The 27,180-nt window shown below is 56.0% G+C and overlaps 1 protein-coding gene across 1 annotated transcript; it reads right to left on the bottom strand.

Moving 5' to 3' along the window:
* Positions 1-316: 316 nt before the first annotated feature.
* PMP22 (peripheral myelin protein 22) lies at positions 317-21,115 on the bottom strand. The gene is made up of 5 exons (XM_054221880.1): positions 20,982-21,115; positions 19,599-19,699; positions 18,324-18,414; positions 5,834-5,974; positions 317-1,602 (listed from the first exon to the last, which is right to left on the bottom strand). Exons 2-5 carry the CDS (start codon positions 19,674-19,676, stop codon positions 1,436-1,438), a joined length of 477 nt encoding a protein of 158 aa, XP_054077855.1. The 5' UTR covers positions 19,677-19,699; positions 20,982-21,115; the 3' UTR covers positions 317-1,435.
* Positions 21,116-27,180: the final 6,065 nt, after the last annotated feature.

The raw sequence follows: 27,180 nt of genomic DNA, 5'->3' as shown, positions 1-27,180 counted from the left end.
TATTTCATTGCTTCTTAGTCCACACAGTCGGTATAAAATCAGAAAAGCGAAGCAAAAAAAAAAAAAAAAAAAAAAAAAAAAAAGACCCAAACAAAAAAACCCCCCGAAATGAAACAAAAACAACAACAGCAAGGCAGTGTCTGGAGTCCTCAGAGGGCAGCCTGGGATCTGCGCAGGTGCCCGTTCAATTCATGGCCAGACCCAGCGCTGACGCACAGGCAGGGGACAGACATCTCGCTCCGGCAGCAAACACCGCGAGGGCTGCACCCGGAGCTGTTTCTGTTCCTCTTGACCACAGGGGAGGGAAAAAAGGAACCTCGGTTATAAATGCTTTATTAAAAATAATAGTAAGAGCCAGTCTAAGTACAAAAGCAGTTATAGCTCGTTTATATTACACAGAATTATTTCTCATTTCTAGCTTTGTTGTTTACCTCATGATTGTTAACTGAATTTCCAGTGAATAAGGTTAAATGGCTAGCAATATAAGGAATGGTAAATAGATAGCACCATTTCATATATCTGGTATTCGATTTCGTAGATATACTGGGTTTGCTTCTTTCTCATCGGTACTTTAGCTCCACGGCAAGGGTAAAGCACATTTCACGGTTGGGAGCATCAGTGCCCCGGCAGCTCGGCACGGCACGGCACGACACGGCACGCACCCCAGCCCCGCCGGCACGGGGACCAGGAGCACCCCCGGAGCCCGCGTCGGATGGCAATTCAACCTAAGTGATTTAAAAGCCCAAATTCCCAGCGGGTGTGGTGGCAAGGCAAGTGGGACTTAGGCACATAAGTCATTTAGGCACTTGGGGCAATCAAAGCCTTTGCTCCGAAATCCTTCAAACCTTTCGGAAGCGTCTCCCGTCAGATCTGGACACGCACTTCAGGCACCAGGATCACAGCATGTGGCAGGAGCGAGGACCAACCCTCCGGCTGGCGTAAACGGACGTAACTCCAGTTTACGCCAGCCTAAAACCAGTCAGAGATGGGGTTTTCTGACGGTTCGATCTGGGCTGGGACGGGGAAGGAGAGTTCAGGTCAAAGAGGGTTTTGCATGAGAGAAAAATCACTGCGCTCTTGTTACACTGTTAGGAGTAATAGTTCCTTAGGCACTTGCTTTAGGCTTTAAAACATAGCGCATGGTCAACAAAAGCAAACAATACTATGTACATATATGTAAAAAGTGTTATAAATAGGTTTTTTAAACCATAGATACTATATACATCTTCAATTAACAAGTAACCCTTTGAGTGTTTCCTTTTGGGGTCGGTTGGGTGTGGGTTTGATTTTGCTGGGAGGGTTTATTCCTTTTCTTTTTTTTTTTTTTTTTTTCTGGTTAATTTTCTTTTCCGTTTTCTCGTCTATTTTCCCCCGCCTCCGTCTCCTCCGTGGACGTCATGAGTGCCCTTGTCACGCCACGCCGCCTCCCGCGGCATCACTCCCGCTTCCGTAGGATGACGTAGATGATGCCGCTGGCGAGGGCCAAGGGGAAGGCCAGCCACGCCAGGATATAGGCGAAACCGTAGGAGGTGTTTTCCGAGGCTTGGTGCCAGTCCGTGTGCCTCACTGTGAAGATGGCCGCGCCGCTCATCACGCAGAGCCCTGCCCAGGAAGAGCACGTTGGAAAAGGGATTAGCGATGCCGCACATGGAGCAGTTCCCTGCTAGAAACCCAGAACCGGAGAGGATAATACCCAACGCCAGCACGGGAAACTGTTTTTATCATTGTCCCCTTGTATTCCGTCTCCTGGAAAACTATCAGGGGTGTGATGCTGCAGCTCCTGGCTGCAGGTGAGTGGGGATATCTCGGCCAGGCTCTGAGCAAGCAAAGCCGGAGCCCCTGGAGCAAGGAAAGCTGGCGCATCGCCTGGGCTAACCCATCATAGAATGGTTCGGGTTGGAAGGGACCTTAAAGCCCATCCAGTGCCACCCTCTGCCCTGGGCAGGGACACCTCCCACCAGCCCAGGTTGCTCCAAGCCCCGTCCAACCTGGCCTTGAACCCCTCCAGGGATGGGGCAGCCACAGCTTCTCTGGGCAACCTGGGCCAGGGGCTCACCGCCCTCACAGCAAACAATTTCTTCCTGGGATCTCATCTAAATCTCCCCTCTAAACCCATCCCTGAGGCAAGCAGCGGGCATCCCCCAGCTCTGGACCAGCCCCACTCCCTTGGGTAGTTTATTTAAACCCCAGACGGCAGCCTGAACCACCCTGCCAGAGCTGCTGCAAGAGCTCAGACACAAACCATGGTGGTTTTGGTTTTTTTTTAAAAGCATTAAAGTTTCTTTACCACCTGCCCCCAGGCAAGCACAGCTGGGGGCCAAGGATGCTCTGGGCGGGCAGGTTTGTGCCCTGTGATCTCCTGTCCTCCTGCAGGAATGGGAGAGGAGCTCAACTGCAAACCCCACTCCCTGCAAACCCCACTGTGCCTGCGGCTTGTCCCTTGTCCCTGGACTCCTGGTGTCCACCCTTGCCAGCCACGGGCCACCGCGGGTCCCCCAGGGCTGTCCGGCCAGGCCCAGCTCTGGTAGACAGCGTTTTAGCTTTGTTGCAAAAAAAAAACCCCAAACAACCCCCATCAGCATTGGGGACTGCCCAGAACTAACACAAAGCCACCTCTATTTCTGCCCAAAAACAAGCTCTTTCAGTCAATCCCAGCAGTTCTATTATACAGTCGCGGGGCGGTTGTCAGAGCCGAGTTCCAAATCCCCTGCACGGACCTTGGGACCACCTACATTTAACCACCCTGATATTTGAGCTGTAATTCCACCGGACACTGGTCCTTTGTTCTGGGAAAGTGCAGAAGTGGGAATACGTTTCATTAAGGCGCCGCTGGCGCGGTTTCCATTCTCTAAGCACGAGAGCCAACTCCCACTGCCCCGGCCCATGCTAAGAGAGCGCAACTATTGTCTGCCGAGGCTGGTGGGACAGAGCACGGGCGTGCGGCCACGCCGGTCACCTACAGACAGCAGAAAATACAGTGGCAATTGTCCGCGTGAGGAATTTGGCGACGGTTTCTGCAGCATCTGCACTGATTTTGGCCCAGAGAACACGCTCAGAAACTGAAGGACAGCTGCGTTCAGCTGCTTGCACCGATGCAAGCAATAACGCGTGACCACATTTGAGATTGATTTTAAGAGTTTTAGTCTTGCTTTGACAGGCCAGTTGGGCAAACGCTACCTAAACTCTGTTCCTGCAGGTCTGGGCATTCTGGCCCCGCAACCAAGCTGGGACGGGTGCTGGTGCACACTCGTGGTCAGCTCTTCAATGCAGGGCTTTGCAAAAAGCTGCAGGATACATGGAAGGCCCAGCCCTCGAGGCTGAGCCTGCCCTCTCCACCCCAGGAGGACAGCAGCTCTAGGGTGGGAGGGACGAGAAAAGAGAGATAAAAGCGATGCTGAGGCTGGAGAGAGTGATGGAAAAGCTGGGTCAAACCCCAAGAGGCCCAAACCAACGTGTCTCTCATGCTGGGCTTACACAGCTATGAAAAGTTGCCCGTGGATGTGATGGACGCACCAAGGATGGAGGGGACCTGTTCAGGTCCCCTTTTGATGCCTTTGTAATGGCTGAAATCCCATCAGGGCAGATTCAGCTAGACTTCGGGGCATGTTTCCAAGCAGTGTGGAGAAGGTGCTGGGGATGCGTCCTGCCCTGGCGCTGCACAACACACCCAACTGACCTCACGCATCTCTTCTTACTCTTACTTCCACTCCCCAGTTCTCCTGAGCCACAGCCACGAGCCATAGCGGAGCCCAGCCCCTGCCCGGCTCTGCCACCCAACAGCACCCAGCAGTCCTGCCCCTGGCACCCGCTGGTTCAGGTCCAGCATTGCTGTTGGTCAGGCTCCAAAGCTGGAGACCCTCAGCTTTGCCCAGCTGCATCACCCCAGGAGGAGGTGCAGGGTGATGGATGGCTTCAGGAAGGGCATCCCCTCCCAGGAGGAGGGAGGTCCTCTCCAGCTCTGCTGAAGTTGAGAACAAAGCCCTCAAGCGGGTAAGACCACGTCCCTGGCAGACCTGCAGCAGGGCTTTGTGGTGCCAGGGCTTTGCAAGGCACGGATGAACACCTGCAAAGCTTGAAGGCCACAGGAATTTCCTCCATTGGCTTTAGACAGCGGTGGCCTTACACAACAAGCTGCAAGGAGACTACATCAGGTTCATCTCCTTTGACCAGAGCCATCCGTACCTCCAGGTGGGATCTCCTGGCAGCACTGGCACAGCCATGTCCTGTTTCCTATCAATCAACAATCCCGAAATTTAGGGTTCAAAGACCACAGCTGCCCTAAGCCCTCCAGCCCCGGCCGGGGAGAGCGGTAAGAAGAGTCACTAACGCCCACCTCTGCATGGTCCATCTGGACTCAGACCTCTACCTATGGGTCCCCCAGGCCACGGGGATCAGGTCACACTTCTGTCCTCCAGAGCTGCTGGGGATGGATTTGACTCATGCCTCGGGCCCAACAAGAAGAGAGACAGCAGGTCTATGGCCTGACCCTGCATCGCCTTCGGACATCCAGCACGGCATGGAGAGGAGGGCTGCAATCCCATTTGCTCTTCCTCTGAGAATGAGGATTCACCAGCAATCATTCCGGAGAGAGAAGCCTTCTGCTTCCCAGATCTATTAGACAAGCTCTCGGGCAGATAATTGCATTATTAATGCCCATTCCCCCTCCTTGTCTCCATGGCCGTAATGGCTTTCTGCACATCTCTCTTTCCAGAGATGGTGAACTGATATGAACTCACCGCCTGCATTATGGCCAAGCAGTTACATTTATAATAGATTTCATGCCACACTTGCTAATAAAGTTTAACTCTAAACTTTTCCAGGGTTTGCAAAAGCCATTCGCTTAGAGGACGCTCAGAAACTTTTATCTAAAGTTCAGTGGATGAGTTTTTCCACTGATTTAGTGGCAGGACCCAGGGTGGCTTTTAGTTTAACATCTAAAGCTCTAGCAAACGATTAGTTTCCTTCCCAGACAGTCTGCCATGACTTAGCCAGAATCTCACTGCACAATTCCATTTTTTTTGTCTGAACGCTTGAAAATCCTCTCCACCGGTTTCATACGTGGAAACGCAAGCGGAGACGGTGGCTTTATGGCATCTATATTTGGAGAACTGCAACGCGGGACACGAACCGTGCTCCGTTTCCAGCGCTGAGTTCTTGAAGAGTTAAAAATAGCAGCTGACAGTTCAAAGTCAGCCGGCTCACCCTGCACGCTCCAGCGCTCCTTGCTGATGTGGAAAGCACCCGGCCCCCTTATGGCAAGTTTATAAATAATCATCGGATCCTCTTTTGCCAAAAAGGGATCGTCACTACTTCCCCCACCCCGCCAGCCGCTGCGGAAACCTCACCCAGCCCGGCAGAGGTGGGTCCCAGAGTCAGCGTGGCCACCCTGGACCCTCAGCGTCCCACCCCGCGCCGTGGGAAGAGCAGATGGAGGTGCAGGGCGACTTGCTCTCGGGCCGGCAGCCCCCGCGCCCACCCTGCTCCATCACCCCATCGCCGGCACAGCTCTGCCTCCGGCGGGTCTGGCACCGAAACCTCCCCGGCTGGGGCAGCAACTTTCTTGCACCTTCCAGGATGCAAGGGCAGAAGAGCTTGGATGCACAGTGTGCCCTGACAGCCGGACCCCACCCCACTCCATCCCATCTCAGAGTGCAAGACCTCAACGGATGCAAATTATTCATCCCCCTTTCCCCTCCCTGAGCCAAGCAGGAGCCAGCTCGGTGGCCCTCCTGGTGCTGTACCCAAGAACATGCTTGTTTCCACCATTACCCTCTCCTCTGCCTGAAAGCCCTTTCCCCACCGCTGACAGCCCCATCCGCCAGCCCCCACTTACCAGCAAGGATTTGGAAGACTCCGGTAACATAGAACCGCCCACCCTTGGTGAGCGTGAACAGCTGGCAAAAGAACAGGAACAGGGACAAGACGCTGAAGATGATGGAGAGGATCATCATCGCTTGGACAGACTGCAGCCATTCTGGGGAAAGACAGACAGAAGGAAACCTCAGTGCGGGCACCACAGGTAGCGAGCTCCCACCACGGCATCCTCCCCAGTGCCACCAGCCCACCCTTGGGTCCCATTCAGTCTCTGAACATCTGGGGGACGTGGCCAAGGGAGGTCCTCAGCAGGGGCACGATGCTGCCTGGGGTTTAGGATGACGTGTGGCATGGACCAGCGTGCTGGGGTAAAATGAATCGCAGGGTCACGCGCTTTCGCGGGGAGTGTTTATTATAAAATACGAGCAGAGATACTAGCCCAAAGCCTGGAGAAATCAAAAGAAAGCCTCCCCCCCCCGGCCCACCACCAGCTTCAGGTCAGGCCCTGGGAGTTCAGCGGGACTAGAAACACAAAAGCCATGCGCAACATGCTGTGCGCCAGCGAGCTTGGCCAGGCTCGGAGGTAAAATACAGAGACGGCAATGTGAAAACACCCTCTGCCCTTGCGGAGTCAAACCTTTTGGGAAGAGCCTTCCCCAGCTGCCAAGCGCAGCTGCCTCCCAGAGCGGACCAGTTAAACCAGCCCCTGCGTGAGTCACGGCCCAGCTATTTCAGGGCTTCGTGGGCGCGTAACTCCCAGCGTAAAAAAAAAAAAAATAAAAAAAATAAATAAACAAGCGAAATGCCGCTCCATCCCATGAGCTGCTGCGGCTTGACAGAAAGAGGCAGTGCCTCACAGCACCGGGCCGGGGCCGTGCTCACGAATGCCTCTGCCTTTCCCTTTCCTTATAAAGTTTGAGATCAAAAGGAGCATCCGCAGCTTCCCTTGAGCGGTCTTTAAGGATGCGGCATTGATTAATTCACCACGAAAGCCAGGCAGGACTCGGTACAGGTAAACTGAGGCACAAACCACCCAGTCAAAGGCAGAAAAAACACGCTTTGGGCTGGATTCACAGACAGGGCAGAATTAGGCAGCACTAAAGTCTCAGTCCCGGCCCCTGCCGCAGTTTTACTCCCACCAGCTTCGCCTCCCCTGGCTGCACGCTGCAAAAAAACCCAACCCAGCTTTCTGCAGCAAATAGCTGAAACGGAGCAAAACTTCCAAATAAAGCTACGCTTCAGCTGAGCAGCCTTCAATACTTGGTGCAGCAAATGAGGCCATTTGGGACTGCCCGGAACAGCGTCTGCTCCCAGAGAAGCGACGGCACTTCCCCACCAAACCCTCGCAAGCTGCACTCACGGAGGTGAGAGCAGAATTTGAACCGGAGAGCGCGGTACAGCCCTCAACCAGGACGGCAGTGATGATCCGCGCCTGAGCCTTTCTGGGAACCATGAAAGGCTGGTTCCCAGATGCCTTTCTGGGGAAGGCATCCATGCCCACGGGGAACATCCTAGGCAATTTAGTAATGTCTGGCGTGTTTGACTTTGGACCATCAATTCTACCTCTTATCTTTGCATCTTGCCTCCGGTCGGTCATGAAATGGAGCGAAACCTGAAACCATCCAGAGCGGCCTCTGCTCATTGCAGACATAGAATCATAGAATGGTCTAGGTTGGAAGGAACCATTAAGATCATCAAGTTCAACCATTAAACCATGTCCCTCAGCACCACGTCTGCCCGGCTTTTCAATACCTCCAGGGATGGTGACTCCACGGCCCTGGGCAGCCTCTTCCAATGCTTGACAACCCTTTCAGTGAAGGCATTTTTCCTAATTTCCATCCTAAACCTCCCCTGGCGCAACTTGAGGCCGTTTCCTCTTGTCCCATGGCCTGTTCCTTGGCAGAAGAGACCGACCCCCCCCCGGCTACCCCCTCCTTTCAGGGAGCTGCAGAGAGCGAGAAGGTCTCCCCTCAGCCTCCTCTTCTCCAAGCTGAACACCCCCAGCTCCCTCAGCCGCTCCTCACCAGACTTGTGCTCCAGAGCCCTCACCAGCTCCGTCGCCCTTCTCTGGACACGCTCCAGCACCTCAATGACCTTTTTGTGGTGAGGGGCCCCCCAAAACTGGACACAACGCTCGAGCTGCCAGTACACCGGTGCCGATACGGGGGGTGGGGGCGGGGGGCGATAGCTTTTTCCTTCCCCTCCATTTCATGCTTCCCACACCAAGCTACTCCGCAGCATTAACGGGCCCAGCTAAGGAGCTGCTGAGCTTCACCCATTTTGGTGCCACCAGGTTTACATCCACGGGCACCAGTTCCGTAGGAAGGAGCAGCTAACCCTTCTGTCACGTCCAGGAAATCCCAGTGTGGCTTTCACACTGACCTGCACAGAACATCCCATATATTTCATCTATCTCAGCTGGCCAGGCAGGGAAAAGCCCTGCCTGGACCACACCTGGGCCTTCAGCTCCGGCCACACCGAACCAGTGGGCAACAGAGGGGATGAGGCAGCCCCAAGCGCTGCTAAAAACCAAGCCGTGAATCATTGCTCAGACGGGGTGGGAGAAATATAGTTTTGAGGATGTCCAGCTGCTGAATTGCAAATCTCCTCCCACCCCATCAGCACTTCCCACCCCAGCTCCGGGAAGCTGAGCTCTCATCTCACCCTTTTCCGAGCCCTGCAGCTGGGTCCACCTCCGGGCACCGGCTGAGCCAAAGCCTGCCCAGCCCCAAGCCCTGCCCCTTTGGTCCAGGACCCAAGAAACCCAAGTCTTTTGTGATTTCAAAGGCCATGGGATCCGGCCCGGAGAGGAGCCCTTTCTGCTCGGAGGTAGATGCTCCAACTGCCGGTTATTTCAGGAGAAGGCTGTCTAGACGGAAAGCTGAGCTGAGCTGCCCTTTTAATTGCATCCGCCTCCCCGTGTGTCTTTTTTTGGTTCTGAATGTGAATGATTTACACGGGCTTTTCAAAATCCCATTGTCAGAGGAATATAAAGGCAGGCACTGAGAGAGGGGGTGGGAAAGCCCACCGTGGCCGGAGGGGTTTCGGCAGCCGGCCCTGCTGCAGCCAGGGAGCAGCAGCCGCTCGCGAACAGGGAAATAGAATCACAGAGTGGGTTGGGTGTGAAGGGACCTCTCAAGGCCATCTAGTCCAACCCCCCTGCAGTCAGCAGGGACATCTTCAACTGGATCAGGTTGCTCAGAGCCTCATCCAGCCTGGCCTTGAATGTCTCCAGGGATGGGGCCTCCACCCCCTCTCTGGGCAACCTGGGCCAGTGTCTCACCACCCTCAGTGGAAAGAACTTCTGCCTAATGTCTGATCTAAACCTGCCCTGCTCTAGTTTAAACCATTGCCCCTCGTCCTATGGCTACATGCCCTTGCAAACAGCCCCTCCCCAGCTTTCTTGTAGGCCCCCTTCAGGGACTGGAAGGGGCTCCAAGGTCTCCCCGGAGCCTTCTCTTCTCCAGGCTGAACCCCCCCAGCTCTCTCAGCCTGTCCTCACAGCAGAGGGGCTCCAGCCCTCCCAGCATCTTTGTGGCCTCCTCTGGCCCCCCTTCAACAGGTCCATGTCCTTCCTGTGCTGAGGGCTCCAGAGCTGGACGCAGTGCTCCAGGTGGGCTCTCACCAGAGCGGAGCAGAGGGGCAGAATCCTCTCTCTGGATCTGCTGGCCACGGTAAATCAGGAGATGATCCCACAGACCAGAGCTCTGAGCCCGCTCCCATCCGGCCCTTTGCTGACTTTTATTGGCCTCCTTTGTAAAAGCGAGGGGAAGGAGCCCCAGCTCGTCACTCACGGACCCACAAACGCGAGCCGCTACACTCCCATTAAACCCAAGCCCAGCCGCATCAGGCTCGCTAATTGCCTTTAATTCACTTGAAAAACACCACCACAACTGCAGGTAGGATGGCTACCTCCTCAGCTCCATATGCTCTTAACTCCTTTGCTGTTAGCACTGTGTCCTGCCTGTAGCTTTTTAAAAAACTAAAGGGAGTTTCCCAGCGGGAGGCCTGGGCCCCGGGGGTGGTACGGCGAGGGCTGTCAGCACTCTTCACTCCCAGGCTGTTATTTGTGGTTTCCCCTGGGCGGCGAGTCGGTTATTCCATTTTTCTCCTGCAACTCTTCAGCTCCGTGTTTATATCTTTGTTCTCCAGGAGGAGGAGGAGGAGGAAGAAAAGGAAAGCGAGTGGAAAGGACAGATAACACCCTGCACGCCGCTTCCGGAGAGGAGCCATCGGGAGCATTTTTAGAGCCCTTTCCGGCAGTCAGAAATGAGAGGAGAAGTTTTTACAAAACAAATTTGAAAATTTCCCGGAGCTCTGCAAGCCCTGATGCGCTCACGCCACCGCTTAGAACAGCGGGGAAAAAGGCTTCACCCCTGGGATGCTAAAGACCACATTTCGCTGCCCCAAAGTCTAACACAAAAGAAAGGAACCCAGAACAGAAATTGAAACTAGGAGCAGAAATTGAAACCTAGAGTAGAAATTACAGCTGAACCTCCCCCTCCACCCCGAAAGACAGCAGAGCCCCAGCCCCGCTCGCAGGGAGGTTTTACACCCAGACAAGGGGTGCAGCTGAGGATTGATGGGGCTGGCAGAAACACCCCCCCGGCCAGCAGCAAAGAGCCTTAAAGGACAAGCACTGGCTCCCCAGGGTTTAATTCACCGCTCGGTCACAGACACCCTCTCCTCTTTTGGCCCAGCTAAGGAGAAAGAATAAAGCACAAACTGAGAAGAAACTTCCTGAAGCCATCAGGTTAAACACCGGCTGGTAAGACATCACTAAATTAGTGCTATGTATTAAAAACACCTCTGTGCCGTGACCTGCAGCTGACGGTAACATTTTGCACGCGCAGCTTTCCCTTTGCAAACTGCAGATGAACCGTACACTTAAAAAGCAACCACTTTTCGGGAAGAAAAATTCCACCGAGGAGGTAACTGTAGCCTATAATATACACAAAACTGGCGGGAGGGGGAAATTCATGACCATTCGGCATGGTAAAACCTGCTCCTTCAATGCTGCACGCTAAATATGCGCAGGGTCAGGAACAGCACAAGCATCTACGGGCACAAAGGTGCCAGCCCAGGTCTGCCAGGGAAAAGACGTGTTTTCTGAGCAGAGTTTTTCCAAAGCAGACTCTCAGGCTTCAAGGTCTGATCAAGAACCCGGACCCAACTTGCATCCTCACCTATGGAGCCGTCACATCACAAGCGCTGGGGCTTGCGACGGTTTTAAACCTCTGATATTCAAATAGTCCTTCAGAGGGTTGAAAAAGGGTGAAGCGAAGATCCAGAAATCCTAGCTCAACTGCATCATTCTGCTGGGGCTGAACTTCACACCGCTGCCCCTTGGCAACCCACAAAGGCAAAAAAGCTCAGTGACCCGCAGTGCTACTCCTGAGCAGCACAGCCCCCCCGGCACCCCCCAGCCCCACCGCTCAAAGCCAGCATCTCTCCTGTTGAGGAGAACAGCATCGCTCTTCGTCAGCCACCGCCAGCAGAGCCGCTAAGCTCTTCCAGGGGAAAAAAAATCCAGCTCCATGACATTGCAACTTTCTTCTCCTTCGGTCCTAGACATCCCACCAGCACAAGGTCAAACCGGCCCAGGCCGCGCTCTGGGCTGCTGGATGCTCCAGCTGGGAAAAGCAGGTTTTTCAGCCAACGGTTGCTCTTTTCCTACCCTCCTATGTCCACTCCCTGGAGAGGACCGCAGGGTGCTGGATGGAGGTATTCCTGGAAATCCCGCCAGAAAAAGGGGGATTTTAAAGAGATCCCAAGGTATTTGTAAGAGCCAGGGGATGGGCAGGTGGGAAACACCGGGGCTGCAGGGAGGCAGTGAATGAACACAGTGCTGCAATTGCTGGCCGTCTTTTGTAGCTCCCTTCAGAAGGAGAAGAAACCCTCAAATTCTTCTTTTCTCCTCTTGTCCTCTTTTCTGGTGGGCTGTTCTCCCTTTTGTCTTCTCCTTGAAGCTCCATCCAAGAAGCCCCTGAGGCCAGGAGGTCCAGAGCTCCCCAAGCTGCCACATTCAAACGTGAGCGGTTTTCGGAGCATGGCCTGTCCTCCGTATCTCTGTGGTTCAGCCATGAGGCCGCGGCTGGCGTCCCATCGACCGTCGAAGCTCACATCCCGCAGAGGCAACCTCTGATGCTGCCGAGGCAGCAGAAAGCTGCTGGCGCCATGAAAAACACCTTCCAACAGCTCCACGATGCCCAAGGCGGCTCCTCTCCAAGACCCTCGAGGTGGCAGCTCTGACCTCCTTTTTCGGCTTGTGTGTGAGAACGAGCTGAGGTTGTAGATACATCATTTCAGGTCCTCCGAAGGGCTTAGGTACCAACTCCCACCGATTTCGAGTCCAGGCAGCAGGAGCAGGGATGGGGAGCGGCGCTGCCTGGACCCGCAGACACGCTGCTGGGCTACACTCTGCCTGAGGCCGCGGGGACACCCGAGAGTCTCATCGAGGCCAGAAAAAACGTTGGGTGAAGGATTTTCCAGCAGTGCACTCTACACTGGACTCCCCCACCCATTCTTCTGGGTTTTGTTTGCCCACACTTTGCCTTCTTCCTTCCTTTTGTTCCTCTTCCACGGGCCAAAGCCCTCACCCAGCAGGGAGGGTTGACGGACACCCCCCTGACGCAGAAATAGCCAAAGAGCTCTGGAGCAGCTGAGGAAAAAAACCAGCACCGGTTCCCTACCTCTCCTTATCAGATGCTCTTTGTAAGAAGAACAAACAACAATAAAAACCCTGGTTTTAAACAGAGGAAGTCCCTTCCATACCGCAAGCAACACAACTACGGTAGAAACTGATCTGAAATACAAAATATTCTCCTGGAATACCCCACGGTTTATTTTTAGACGACTAAGGGGCCAGCCACAGTCACCCACAAGCTGGCAGAGAGGGCTTCAACCCTGCTCGAGTTAAGCCAATATGTTCTCCGTCATTACTGACAAAGCGGGTGCCCCAACCCACAAACCGCTGAGGTTAAAAGCTGGTTCTTTGCTCCTCTGCTGCAAAGTGCGAAGACCCCAAAGGACCAGAGCTGTTCCCAAATCAAGGGATCTGTACATTTGCCCAGAGAAGCTGTGGCTGCCCCATCCCTGGAGGGGTTCAAGGCCAGGTTGGACGGGGCTTGGAGCAACCTGGGCTGGTGGGAGGTGTCCCTGCGCAGGGCAGGGGGTGGCACTGGGTGGGCTTTAAGGTCCCTTCCAACCCAAACCATTCCGTGATAAGCGGAATGCGGCCCAGCTGATGGCTAGAACCTCAAGCACAAAGGCTACGCGCTACCACACAAACAAACTATACATTATTTACCACACGGCTTCGTTACAACAGATTCAGCAGCCTTAAATACGGGTAATTTCTTGCTCGTTTGCAGCTGCCCAGCAGAAATAAAGCCAAAAGGCTTGCAAAGCAAGACAGCACAGCCTAAGGGCAGAAGGTAACTTTAGCACTCAATGAAAAGCCGACACACTCTGTCTTAAATCTTTGAATCTTTAAATTTTTGAACTCCTAATTTGCAGGGGCGACTGGACCATCGCCTCCATCTCACCCTCCTGCTCCAAGTGTCCCCTCACCCGTGACCAAGTCTCCAGTTGGTGCAGTCTGGGTTCCTCCAGTGGGCTGGAGGGGAATTTGCCCCCATCTCTTTTTGTTCAGATATTTTTATACCCGCTGTCGAGAATGGAATTAGACACTGAGAAATCATTTTCCTCGGCGCAAGGCTTCACCGCAGCCTCGCGACATCGTTTTCAGCCACAAGGAGGATTACGGCAAGTTGAAAGGCACCTCCGTCTCTCCATAGCTTTTCTGTCACCCGAGCCCAGCACTGCTGGAAGAAAGAGTTTGAAAGAATAAGGGCAGCAAAGCCAGCCTGGGGGGGCTGACACAGCAAAAGCAATGGGTTCAGATGGTTCAGTTACGCATTTTAAAGGGGAGAAGAAGCAGCGTAATTCCTCCTGGGAACTGCTGGCGGGTCAGGGCACAGGTGCCCCTGCCTCGTGCCAGGGAGGAAGATCTTTCCTGCCTCTCCCAGCGCAAAGAAAATGCATTTCAAGCACCGGCGGTGCTGCTTAAGGTCCCGTCTGCCAGAGCAAAGGGGCTCTGGGAGAGGGAAGGTCAGCATGCAGAAGAGCTGGGCCAACCCCCCCGGTGCGTGGCACTGCCTGCCCCATGGATGGGAGCTCCATCCCTGCCCGCCCGGGTGGTCCAGGGCAGATCTCTGCTCTGGGGGGACCCACCTGGGCTTTGCCCGTGGCCATCGCAGCAGCAAGTCATCAGCATCACAGGGCTCACGGTACCTAGCAAGCATGCGGATTGGCAGCCAGCGCATTTCCCAAGGTTTGGGGTTTTTTCGTTTCCCTTTCAAAAAGCCAAACAAACACCAGCCGGCCTGGGAACAAGACACTCATGCAAAAGCCACAGAGCAGCGACAGGAGAAACTGGCAGAAGGCACCAGGAAAAATGTCTCCTGATGTTACAGAAGGATGTAGGAATCTCCTACTGCTTCCCAGCATTCGGCATTCCCACCAAAATCAGAGGAAGAGCAGTGGAAAGCAGCAGAAAAAAACCACAAAACTAATCTTGCCTGCATAAAAAAATTCAGTTATGGAGAAAAAAGGCCATTTTTGGAGGGGGAAAAAAAATAAATATCGCTGTCTGGAAACTTGAGGTGGAATCTACTTAAGAGCACTTGAGAGGCTCAGGTCCGGCCGTGCGCCCCGTGCCTGCGAGCGGGACCGCACAGCTGGGGGCTGGCGCGCGGCCGTGCCGACGCACAATTCTGGGATTCAGAGCTGAATTCTTGAGATAAGTCTTTTCCAGGAATGTCTGACAGCGCAAACGGAGAGAAGATTGCAACATTTTTTCCATAGTTCTCCTCCTCTTGAAAAAAAAAAAAAAAAGGCATTATCTAACGAGCAAATGTAGAAATCATAGCAACGAGCAGGCAGTTGTAAAAGGCGAAGAAGTGGGCATCTGCCCCCACCCGGCGCGTCCTCCTCCCGCCCTGCGCGTCCTCCTCCCTCCCTGCACTGGATCCCATCAGGGCCACTCAGCCCTCGCACGCGCAGGGGGTTCAAGCCCCGCCAAGAGGAATTTGGGTGGTGGGACCTCAGCCTCCACTGAGACCAACTCCATCCTGTGCTAATGTCCCGGGGGAGCCACGGTCTGACAGTCTTGCGGTCAACTTTGGGGTTGTTTTGCTGCGTATTCCATCCCTGGGGATAATCTATAAGGTTAGGAGCACCGTCCCAAACCTGCCCCAGGGTTAAATGCAAGGAAGTCATACAATCATAGAACGGTTTGGGTTGGAAGGGACCTTAAAGCCCATCCAGTGCCACCCCCTGCCCTGGGCAGGGACACCTCCCACCAGACCAGGTTGCTCCAGCCTGGCCTTGAACCCCTCCAGGGATGGGGCAGCCACAGCTTCTCTGGGCAACCTGGGCCAGGGGCTCACCGCCCTCACAGCAAAGAATTTCTTCCTAATCTTGCTGGCACCCGGTTTTAGCAAGCTCAGCTTCTCCTTGGGCGTTCACATAACGGTCACCTGAACAAAAGCATCCTTGTGCGGCAGGACAGCGGGCGAGAGGAGGCTCATCCACCCTCACCGTGATGAGACCAAAGGGGAACATCACAGCACACAACAGCCCCCCCCCATGCTGAACCCTACCTAATTCCACATATTCCGAGCACCGAGTACCGCTCCTTTTCAAAAAGAGAGGAAGAAATAACTGCACCGCGGCGGCCACTGCGATGGCCAGAAGAAAAAAAAAAAAAAACGCCTCTACGTAAAGACCAAGTTCTGCCAAAAATTCCCAACCGAGGATTTCTTGCTCTTAGCCCAGAGCAGACCTTGGCACTCGGCGATTAACCGTTGAGTACCGTCCTTGGCACAGGCACAGAGAAACAAATTCTTACCGCTTTCTACAACGCCGTGCGGCATGCACAGCCTGTGTTTTGAGAGAGACTTAAATGAGAACGGTTTGTGGTTATTTGGTATAGGATCGTTCGTATTTTTGAAAATAAGCACGTTCCTTGCAAAGAGAGTCTGAGGAGCGTTAACAAGGAGCGGGCAGGGGATGAGGGCGAGCCCCGGAGTTGGTCCTGCCACAGCATCCTTGTTCCGTGTCCCTGTTATCGCTCCAAATCGTGGCCGACCGCGGGTCCCCCGGCAGCGGAGGGGCTCGGAGACGGGCAGCAGGGAGGGAGGGCACAGGGACCCACCGGAAAGGATACTGCGGGCTATTTTTATTCCATTTTTACCGACAGATTTTAAAAGCCTTGCTTTAAAAGCCCAGGAAATATCTTTTGATTCTCTCTTCCTACAGCACCGGTGAGCTCTGGCTCCTGCATCCAGGGTCCCACCAGATGAAGACTGGTCCTCAGCGGTGTTGCTCCCCCAGCCCGGCCGCAGGGTGGATGGGGCAGAAGCTTTTGCCCAAGCAAAACCTCCTTTTCCTGATGCCAGAGCAGAGCCTTCACATCAATAAGAGCTGGCAGAGAGCTCTTTAAGGCTCGAGCACAATGCACCTCTACTCAAAGAGCTGCCCACTGGGGCACCTCATGAACCAAACTCAGCCGCTTGACGGCGTTTTTAGCAGGGCCTTTCCGACTATAGTCCCTTCAATGACAAAAATTCACCACTGAAAGGATCCAGAGGGAAGCCCCTCTTCGAGCAGCTCCTGGGAACGGGGCAATACAGACTGGCAACCCCCAGCAGGGCAGTCAGACGTGGAGGAAACCACCCCAACCACGTTTTGGACAAGCCCCTCTCAACACTTAAAAACTCCCCAACACACGGCACCCTGCAAACACCCAGGAAAAAAAAAAAAAGCGGTGGAGATTTGAAAAGCAAAAGATTTGGGGAGGCTTTACAGCCCTGGGCTCTGGGACTCTGGGGGGGTGAAGGGGGAGCAATCGCTGCCTTTTATTTCAAAGCGCAAGGTCAGCAGTTTTGGCGCACGCATGAATGGCCGTGAAGCAGCCTGCCTACGCTGCAGCCGGCCAACACCAGCCAACTGCTGATGAAGGCCATGGCTCCAGAAGGCTCCCGGGCTGGGACGGGGTCCAGCCGTTTCCTGGCCAGCCCGGACACCACCAGGCGTCAGCAGAGACCCGCGGCGGTGGCTTCGCTCCCACAGAAACCAGAGCCTGGGCCCCTCACTGGGCTGCTTTCAGCGCAGGGAAGAGGAAAGGGAGAGTGAGCATCAGCACCCATCTCCCCACGTCGGGCACCCACAAGAGTTTTGCTCCCACCAGGCTGGGGACTAGGGTGACATGAATCTCCAAAAACCCCTGACAGTCTCCCATCACCGCAAGACCCTTTGAAAGCACACAGTGCTCTTCCCTGCAACTTGCCAAGACCACGTGGCATCGGTTTGCTCCTACGCCAGGAGCGTGTTTCCGGCGTAGTGTGACATCGGTATGATTCACAACTGGTTTCACTGGGAGAATCTGTCTCCAGGGGAAAGCAAAACGCAGGCTAACTGGAAACAAACGCTGGACGCGGCACCACTGGCATTAGCCCTGCCTTGTGGGGAAACTGAGGCACGGGCTTGCCTGACTCCTTGAGCACAGGTCTCATGGCACTGGTACCGCTAGGTGCCCTGCAAACTGCGTCACGGCATCTCAGCAAGCACCCCTCCCCTGCTGACCTCAGCACACAGCTCGCTGGGTGACGTCACCCAGCGCCACAGCAGCCTCCACCCAGCCCAGGACAGAGGTGGCCGTTCGGCCACTCCAGATGTGCAGGTGCCGCGTCAGCGGCGGGATGAGGCAGGGCCTGAGGGCTCAGCACGTCCCACCCCATGGGGCTCGGCAGCGAACCACGGAGCGAGGAGAGTGCCCCAAAACTCAGCCTGTCGCAGCGGCAGAAAGCAGGGCAACTTTCTGGATAGGGGACAGGGTGTCCCCTGGAGACGGGGTGTCCTCAGGGCACCGCGGCATCTTTAAACCACTTTAACACAGGCAAGAGGGAGGCGTGATGAAAACGGCCCCTCCACTCCCAGCAGGGCGATGGGCGCCCAGCGAGCCCTGCTCCAAGGACTGCCTCGCGTTTATACATCCCAGTGTCATCGAAAGGGGCTAATAACAGGAGGCTACCGAAAAGCACTCGAGCCGGTCACCTCCGCTGCGGCTGGGCGCGCTGAACACCCTGCCACGGTGCTGCCAGGAGCTGCCCCACAGCTGGGGGGCAGAGCAATGGGCATCGGGGCTGGGACCCACGCTAAGCCCCAGCCCAGTTTCAGGGACTGGTAAAGCTGGGGGGGGCGCAATCTCCCCACCAGGACACCGGGAATGCGGTGGGTCCCTGTCCCTCCATCTGGGGACAGAGCAGAGGAGGGGACGGGGATGGGGAGGGAGGGAATAATTTCGGGGGCGGAGGGGGGGTGTGCAGTGAAAAGCAAGAGGGAATCGCGAGTAACCCACACAGGCAAATCCCCCTTGATTTCCTAAGGCTGGGGAGGACAATAAAAGCGAGGGGCAGCGATTTGCGGGGGGGGCGAGCACTCACCGTTCGTGGAGGAGGTCAGGCAGTGGAAGACGCTACCGGAGGTGCAGTTCTGCCAGAGGTCCGCCGTGTGCCCGCCGTTCACCAGCCATTGCTGCAAAGAGATGCAGCCCCGTGAGCAGCGCCCTGGCAGGAGGGGGCAGGCAGCCGTGTGCCCCCCGCCAGGGCTTCGGCACCCAGCAGCCCCAGGGCGTACTGGCCGGGGGCTCCCAGGCACATGCTTTTCCTTAGAAAAGGGGTTTGGAAAGGAAATACTGATAGTTGCTTTTAGCCGCTTTCACCCCAACGGCAGAAAAAACACAGAAGCTCTTTATTCTCTTTAAACACGGACCAAGTCCCGCGGGGGACGCGCGCTTCCCTCCCCTCTGCCGTCCTCGCCCAGCGCCGGGCCGGGCTATTTGAATGGTTCCACGTGATTTCTAACGACTCGCAAGATTTATTTTTTTTTTTTTAACGTCTTCTACTACTATGACCACCCAAAAAAAAAAAAGTAAGAAAAAAAAAATTAAGGGAAAGAAGAACCTGGTGAAGCAAGCCTGGAACTCACCAGCTCTACAAAACTGCTGCCTTAAAACCAAGGCAAACCTCTTCCTAAGTAGATGACGTGTTAACTGGGCTCTGGACCGAGAACGGTGCTGGGAACCCTCTGTGCAGCATCCAACCCTCCATCTTCCCACTGCTTGCACAGCTTAAGCCTTGAAAATCGCCAGGAGGAGCCCATGCGGGCGGGGAGCGAGAGGCTGTGCCCAACGCACAGCCCCAAAGGAGCAGAGCTGGAGAGCAAAACTGCTGGTGCTGAGGAGCCAGTGCCCAAACCAGTCCCGTTTCAAGGGGGTTTTGCTCAGACTGGCTGTACTGGTCCTGTGGCCTGAAGCCCGTTAGCAGGTGGAGCTCCTTTATGAAAGGGGAGCACGGCGTCACCCCCACCGAGGGTCTTTTGGGTGCTCTATGATGTGACATGGGGACGATGATGGGGATGTCCTGAGCACCCGCTGCTGCACACAACCAAGCGACCCCCCCCATTACACCTGACTGACCCACCCCCCCAGTGACACCTGACAGCACAAATACGGAAAAGAGCTTTCTGTGCAAAATGCTCCAAAATCCCACCGTTAGGAAGACCAGCAGTCAGCAAATAATAATTCCTGCTAAAAGCCAGGCTGGAAAATAAACCAAAAATAAAAACACCACCTTCTGGTTTTGCCATGCCATAACCCCCCCGCTGGCCGCTCCCTGCCTCGCTGGTACCCCGGTGCCGGAGGAAAAGTCCGTACTTACGCTAACGATGGTGGAGACGAAGAGGAGCACCAGCACGGTGACATGGAGCACGATGATCCCCAGCAGCAAAAGCAGCATCTTGGCGGCAGCGGAGGGCAGAACTGGAGGGGCAGAGGGATGCGGCTGAGTGTGTGTGTGTGTGTGTGTGTGTGTGTGTGTGTGTGTGTGTCCCGAGGGCAGCACGCTCCGGCGGATGCTCGGGCAGCGCCCGGCTCCCGGGCTTCTTCCCTCGGGTCCCGCCAACGGTGGGGCGGGGGTCGGAGCCTTCTGCCCAGACTCACTCCCGGATGCCCCCGGGGATCCTCCAAGCTCCCCCCAAGCCCGCTCACCGAGGGGGCTTCCCCGAGGGGCTCCCTCAGCCCCTCTCCTCCGAAGGGGGGGCTCCCATCCCTCCCCCCGAGGGCAGCGTCCTCCTCGGCAACCCCGGCGGGGGGGGGTGTGTGTGTGTGTCTATCTCGGCGCATCTCAGCCGAGGGGCTACCCCGGCCCCCCTCCGCCGGGATGGAGGGTCCCCTGCCCACCTACCCATGGGGACCACCGGGGGTCATTCTGCCGGCCCCTCTCCCCAGGGGGGGCTTTCCCTGGCCCATCTCCCCTGGCGACCCCCGCAGAGGACGGCTGGGGGAAGGAGGGGGAGCCACCTATCTAGGCCCATCTCCCCCCGGGTTGGGGGGGGTGTTCTTCTCGACCCATCTCCCCTCGACACCCCCAACAGGGGCTTTCTTTGCCCCTCTCCCGCCCCGGGGTGTGTGTGGGGGGGCTTTCCCCAGCCCATCTCCCCTGGCGACCCCCGCGTAGGGTGGGAGGGGGGGAAGCGTCTATCTCGGCCCATCTCCCCCGACAGCTGCTCCTGCCCCTCTTCTGCAGGGGGGGGTCTTCTCGGCCCATCTCCCTCCGGCCCCCCTAGCAGGGGCTCTCATTGCCCTTCTCCTCCCGGAGGCGGGGGGGGGCCGCTTTCCGCAGCCCATCTCCCCTGGGGACCCGCGGAGAAGGAAGGACGGGCTGCCCTGAGCCCTCTCCCTACAAGACCCCCGTAGGGGGGGTGTCTCCTCGGCTTATCTGCCCTCGACACCCCCAGCAGGGGCTCTCATTGCCCTTCTCCCCCGGGAGCGGGGGGGGTGGGGGGGTCTTTCCGCAGCCCATCTCCCCGCGGAGAAGCAGGGAGGGGCTGCCCTGACCGCTCTCCCTAGAGGACCCTCGCAGCGGGGGGACGGGGGTGCGCTCCCCGCTCCCTCTCCCCTGTGGACCCCCCGGAGGGTCTCTCTGGCCCTTCTCCCCATCGGGAGAGCCCTTCCCTTCCCTTCCCCTTCCCCTTCCCTTCCCCTTCCCCTTCCCGGCGGAGCCCGCAGCAGCCGCCCCCCTCCCGGGCCGGGCCGTACTCACGTCGCGGCGGAGCCGAGGGGCGCGGGGCGGCAGCGGCGGAGCGGAGCGGGCGGCGGCGCTGACAAGTTTCCCCTTTAACCGGGGCCACCGCCCCGCTGGCGTCTGCGGGACGGGGAGGGCCCTGCCGCGGCGCCCGGCCGCTCCTCCTATAAATGCGGCAGCGCCCCGGCCCCGCCAGCACCCACCCCCCCTCCGCCGGCCCCCCCCCAGCCGGGAGTCACTCCCTGCCCCATCCCCGTCCCCCGCACACAGGCGCGGCCGATCCCGCTGGCTCAGCGGGGGGATATTTTTATTTTTTTTTTTTGGGGGGGGGGCACCCCACGGGATGGGTTGCCCCCCTCTTTGCTTCCCCAGCCAGGACCCCCAGCTTCCCCATCGTGGACCGACCCCCCGCCCCGGGGGGGCTGTGCCGGGAGGCGGCTCTGCCCCGTTCCGCTCTCCGGAGCGGCCGCGGGTGGGGGGCGGGGGCGGGGGGCGCAGCACGGCGGGGTGCGGGGCTGTAGGAAGCCCGGGGTGCCGGAGGCGGCCGGTGGCCGGCGGCTGCAGCCGCGTGTGTTGCTGAGCAGATAAGTGAGTTCTGGTGAGGGCTGGCAGGGCGCTTCCCTCCCCCGGGGATGCTCGGGGAGGGGGACGCGGTCAGCGAGGAGGTGACACGCAGAGGACAGAGAGCTCCGCTGCACCGGGTGGCCCCCCACGCCCCGGCGGAGGCGGTTCGTGTAGCCTCAGCCAGGGATCCGTGGGGCGGGATTTGGGGAACGGGCTGTGCTGCAGTCGGGGGCAATGTCCCCTCTGGTTTACACGGTGCGGCTGCGGCCAGGAAAGTGACACCTCTGCAATTTGCTCCCGCGATGGGCAATGGGATTCTGGCTCCGGGGGCTGGGGCTTTTTTTAGCGCTTGAAAAAGCCGAATCCTGTGGGACTGAGCAACCTTTCACTAAATGGAGATTTTCCGAAATGCTGGAGGACTTAGGTGCTCGGAGCGGAAGGGGTGGCTGCACTCCGGTACGGCAGCCTTCGCTCATCCCTCAACCCCAGCTAATCTGTTGAAATCAACCTCACGCGCAGACCTCCCCCATAGTCCCCGCAGGAGACCTGCGCACCCCTGGGAGCCCTGAGCGCTAGCACCTGCCTCCCCGTCACCTTTCCCCACCACCTCTGCCCCTCTTCACGCACCAGCTCCGAACTAGTCCTGCTTGCTGAGACGAGAGAACTCGGCATCCAGCCACCAAAACTGCAAATCCTGGGAGAAAGAGGGAGAGAAGCGTGCTTGGCTCCCTCCTCCTGGCAAGCACAGGCGCGTTCCCTGCAGCATGGGCTCTGGCTCCTCCGCGCTGGTGTTAAGTGGTCCCGTCACACACATCGGCCAGCAAGTGGGAGTTCGGAGCGCTCTATGGGGATGGGGGGGGAGATGGGCCAGCGGCTGAAATGAGCCCCCCCCCGGCCTCCCACCGTGCTCGAGCCCCTGGTTCGGTACATGCCTGCACGCCCCGCCGCGATGCTGCCGAGCCAAACTCTGCTCTAGCAGCGCCGGCTCTGCCTTGTGCAGGTTTGCCCAGCCTGGTTTCGAAGGAGGCAATTTGCCCTTCCCTCTGAAAAATACCCCACCCATTTCTGTGCCACCCCCCCTGCCCCCTGTGACACTGCTGCCTGCCATCGCAGGCATCGCCGGCAGCCAGTGCCATCCGTGACTGCAAGCCCCAGAGGACTAAAACATCTGGACCAACATCAGTCCATTCCTCGCTAACGAGGCTATTTCGGGCTGTCTTGCCTCTGCGGGTTGAGCTGTCTGCTGCTTTCAGAGCAGAAGGAGCCGCCGCGCTTGGGGCTGCGCAAACACAGGGCGAGAAGGGTCTTGTCCCCAAGGACTGCCACCCAACCTGCCGTTAGAGACCATCTTCTGAGTCGGGTTTGTAGGGCTGAGCTCTCGGCGGCTGTGTTTCTCTGGATAAATTATCTGACCCGTTTCCCCAAAAGCAGAGCAGGGAGATGCACAGCAGTGACAGGCAGCCGGGGGGCGTGGGGGGGTCACGTACGCACCCGAGCTCCTCCGTGAACGTGGGAGAGCAAAACCACTTTGGCTCCAGCTCTGAAAACGCTGCCAAAAGCAGCTTTTTAAGCGCCGGAGAAATACCTGAAACTCCAATCAGGGCAAAGAGTAGCCTGCGGGTAATGAAGCCTGTCTTGGCGGAGAGTTGCGGATTAGAAACGGAGGAGGAAGCCCAGAGAGAAGAGCACATCAATCCCGTGCTCCTCAGACGCTTCTCTTCTTGGAAAGGTGCATCGTCCAAACGGAGCAGGGCTTTGGAAAACCATCTGCTGAGTACGTGCCATCACGGCAGCTCTGGTGCCGGGGGACCGGGATGCTGCAGGGAGTTCATCTGAAAACACGGGAGGCAAATCTGGAGGTGCCGGATGGCACCGCTGGGCCAGAAGGAGGTGAGAAAGGGGGGATGTTCACAGCAGAACCCTGGGCATCAGACGGCATCGCCTTCCCGGCACAGGCCAGGGAATTGCACCCTGCTTCCCATCGAGGGGCTCGACGGCTGCCCGGCCTCCCCAGCTCCGTCCGAGCGTGGCTAGCAGTGGTCACCGCCTAAATACACGCAGGCGCCACAAGAAATTTGAAAAATGTTTTGTGTACAAACAAGATTTGCCACAGGCTGCGCTGGGAATACTGGAAGATCGACGGGTTTTATAAACACTGGGTAAAAACCAAAAAAAGTGGATTTCTCACTTTGAATCTCTTCCACGGGATCCCTTAAAATTCTTGCAATGCTTCAGCTTGAATTTCTAGAATAAAATAATGAGAATTTAGGAGGGAAAGTGGGTTTTATAGCAATTCAAGGGGCTCAGATCTAATCTGACAAGGCAGTGACGGACTTTGAGGGCTTTGCTGAAAAGGGTCGAAGCCTCGTTTAACCGTGTCTGCGGCATCACCTGAACCAGCACATCATGGGCTCGGCCGCCATCGGTCCAGCGTACACGTACACCACCCCCTTCCCCAGGCCAGGCGAATGAAACCGCTCTGAAAACAAGCATTTTCAAACGACACCAAAGGACAACTTTTTCTCTGTGTGTCTTCTCGGGTGCCCCATCCCTGGAGGGGTTCAAGGCCAGGCTGGACGGGGCTTGGAGCAACCTGGGCTGGTGGGAGGTGTCCCTGCCCAGGGCAGGGGGTGGCACTGGGTGGGCTTCAAGGTCCCTTCCAACCCGAACCATTCTATGGTCCTACGATTCTTGTGGATAAACTTCTTTAACCCCCAGATTTTGCTCTGTCATCACAATTTTAGGGACTCGCTTCCTGTTCCTTACCCTGAGACCATTGGCAACGGAGGACTTGAAATGCAAAGGGGAAGGGGCAGAAACCTGGAAATGGGGAAAATAAAAATAAAAAAAAAAGATCCTGGTTTCAAACATCTGTGCTGCTAGGGAAATAAGGAGATCAATATACGGTTTGACTCGCATTGTACGGAGAACCGACAGTGCTCCCCCAAACAACGCAGTTCCCATCCGTCGCTGAGTCCAGTCTGTGACTTTCCCAGTGCCTGCTGGTGACGTGATCTCATCCTGGGAGCTTGATACAGTTTATATATATGGTATATATTTCATTTTTAATTTTTTTTAATTTTATTAATATTTCATTAAAGTAGTTTAGTCCCTTCTAAACTCCTAATTCTCTTTCTTTCTCTCCCTCCTCTCCTTGGGGGTGGGGGAGAGCATCTATCGTTCATCTCACCGTCCCAAACCACGACAATAATTCTATAAAAATACGGAGAGAAATAACTCTCTAAATAAGTCTTTCCAGCCGAAGGCCTGGGGGAAGGCTCTCCACCCCGAGAGCACGTCCCCAGCTGGCAGCGAGCGTGGAGGGTGCCAGGATCTCCCCCTTTGCCCGGCTCCGGGAGGTGCCGGGGGGGAGGCGGGTGCCGTGCCCCGGGAAGGATGCTGCTGTGGGTTACCAAGCCCCACGGCTGCCCCACGGCAGGGCTGCGTGGGGCACGGGCCTTTGCTGCAGCGTGAAATGCTGTTTGGATCAAAATGCGCTGAGGGAGAGTGGGTTTTTTTACCTTTTCTGGTCAAACTGGTGGAATGGCGATCTGAAAAGCCATTTCAAGGAGAAAAAAAAAAGACAGGAGGGGAGACATTCAAATTCAGCAAACTTCTAAATCAAAAGCCCTAATACATCTTGGAGACATTTACTAACTTTTCCTGACGTTTGTTTTCCACCAAACCAAGAAGAATTCATAAAATGTTGGAGTCCCGTCTGCATTCATGCCCCAAGACCCGACTTCATCCAACTTTTTCCCTTTCAACTCCAAGCCAGTTGTCATCACTGATAGAGTCAGGCTGAAATCCCTGGAGAAAATCCCACTGGCTTCAAGGAAACCAAAATTTACCCACTGATTCCAAAAGCCAAAAAAAAACCAAAAACCAACTGAGGTTCCCAGCTGGGACATGACTCTGTGTCAGGACACAGATACTTTCAGAAACTGGGATTTGTGCTCGTCTCCTGCGTGTTGACAGCCAAGCCCCTGCGAGCTCCTTTGTTGAACCTACCGAGGATACCGATCTAAACCAGCTTTTTGCTCAAGCTCTTGAGTTTTAGACTTTTGGCTTCAGCAGTGCCAGGTCTGACCCCTTTTTCGGTCTCCTCCAGGGTCCCGAGAGCGGCCGCCGATGCTCCGAGGGTGACGATGCTCCGTCCCCTGCAGCTCCCGGCTGAGGGACACGGCGGATGCTGCAAGTCTGCATGGGCTCGAGGAACAACTGGAACAAGCTCATGTGAAACAAATCCACGGGGGGATATTAAATTCAAGGACAGCCCTGGCAGCTCAGGAAGTCCTTGAGATGCTAATTGCTGGAAGCTGGGAAAGTAGACTGGGAAAGTATCACAGGGTGCTTGCCTTCTTTTGGTGCTTTTATCCAAGCATTTGCTGTTGGCTCTGTCAGAGGCTGAATGTGGGGCTCGCTGCACTTTGCTCTGAGCCAGCACAGCCATTCCTCTGATCCTACACTGCCCAAATTTTCCTTACCATTTTGCCAAAGTTTTTTCCCCCCTTTATTTTTTTTTTTATAAAAGCAATGAGTTTGGTTTTTTTTTTTTCTGACTGCTGATGCTGTTTTGGGAATTCTCTCTCCCTCAAGCCGGATAATATGCCTTACTTATGCAATATCCTGTTAACATGTTTTGTGGCAAGCTTTGATTTCACCCAAATTCATATCAGACTCCTCCAGAACATTCTCTTCTTCTTCGTTTCTTAGGCAACAAGAAGAGGTATGGCCCTTGGATTACTACCCATTCCTGTTCTCCCGTGTGGGTGGCAATGAAGCCACAATGCGTAATCCAAGGGGTCTCGATCATAGGATCATAGAATGGTCTGGGTTGGAAGGGACCTTTAAGATCATCAAGTCCAACCATCAACCTAACACTGCCAAAACCATCACTAAACCATGTCCCTCAGCATCCCATCTAGCCATCTTTTAAGTACCTCCAGGGCTGGTGACTCAAACACTTCCCTGGCAGCCTGTTCCAATGCTTGATAACCCATCAAAGGAGACTTCAGGGCCTTGGGACGGTTGGTAAGGGAATCTGGGAGGCAGGTTGTTTTTTCCTCTCCTCCCAGTTGCAGGCAATGATACTAGAAGGAACAGGTGGGACCAGCCTATTAATACGTGGCTCCGTGGCTGGTGTCACCAACAGCATTTTGGGTTTTATGGTAATGGGATGGCAAACACGGCACCAGGCTTGCTGGTGTCAGATGGGGTTCACCTCTCATAGAATCCAAGACTCATAGAATGTGTTGGGTTGGAAGGGACCTCTCAAGGGCATCTAGTCCAACCCCCCTGCAGTCAGCAGGGACATCTTCAACTGGATCAGGTTGCTCAGAGCCTCATGCAGCCTGGCCTTGAATGTCTCCAGGGATGGGGCCTCCCCCACCTCTCTGGGCAACCTGGGCCAGTGTCTCCCCACCCACCTCCAAGGGGGAAGAGGGTCTTTGCTCAGGAGCTAGCGGGGATCATTGACAGAGCTTTAAACAAGGCTTGAAGGGAGAGGGGGACAATATCGGGCTGTCCCTGTGGGATGAGATGCCAAGGTTGGAGGGACAGGGTGCCAGCGAGGGCCTGTTGCTCTGAGACGCGCTGGTGACGCTGCCTCACACTTGAAGTCTTGGAGAGATGAGCCGGGGGCTCCTGAGGT

The sequence above is a fragment of the Rissa tridactyla genome, chromosome 15, assembly GCF_028500815.1.
Source record: "Rissa tridactyla isolate bRisTri1 chromosome 15, bRisTri1.patW.cur.20221130, whole genome shotgun sequence".
Lineage (NCBI taxonomy): Eukaryota > Metazoa > Chordata > Aves > Charadriiformes > Laridae > Rissa > Rissa tridactyla.
The sequence above is the reverse complement of the archived record's forward strand: the minus strand, read 5'-3'. Positions and strand labels throughout refer to the sequence as shown.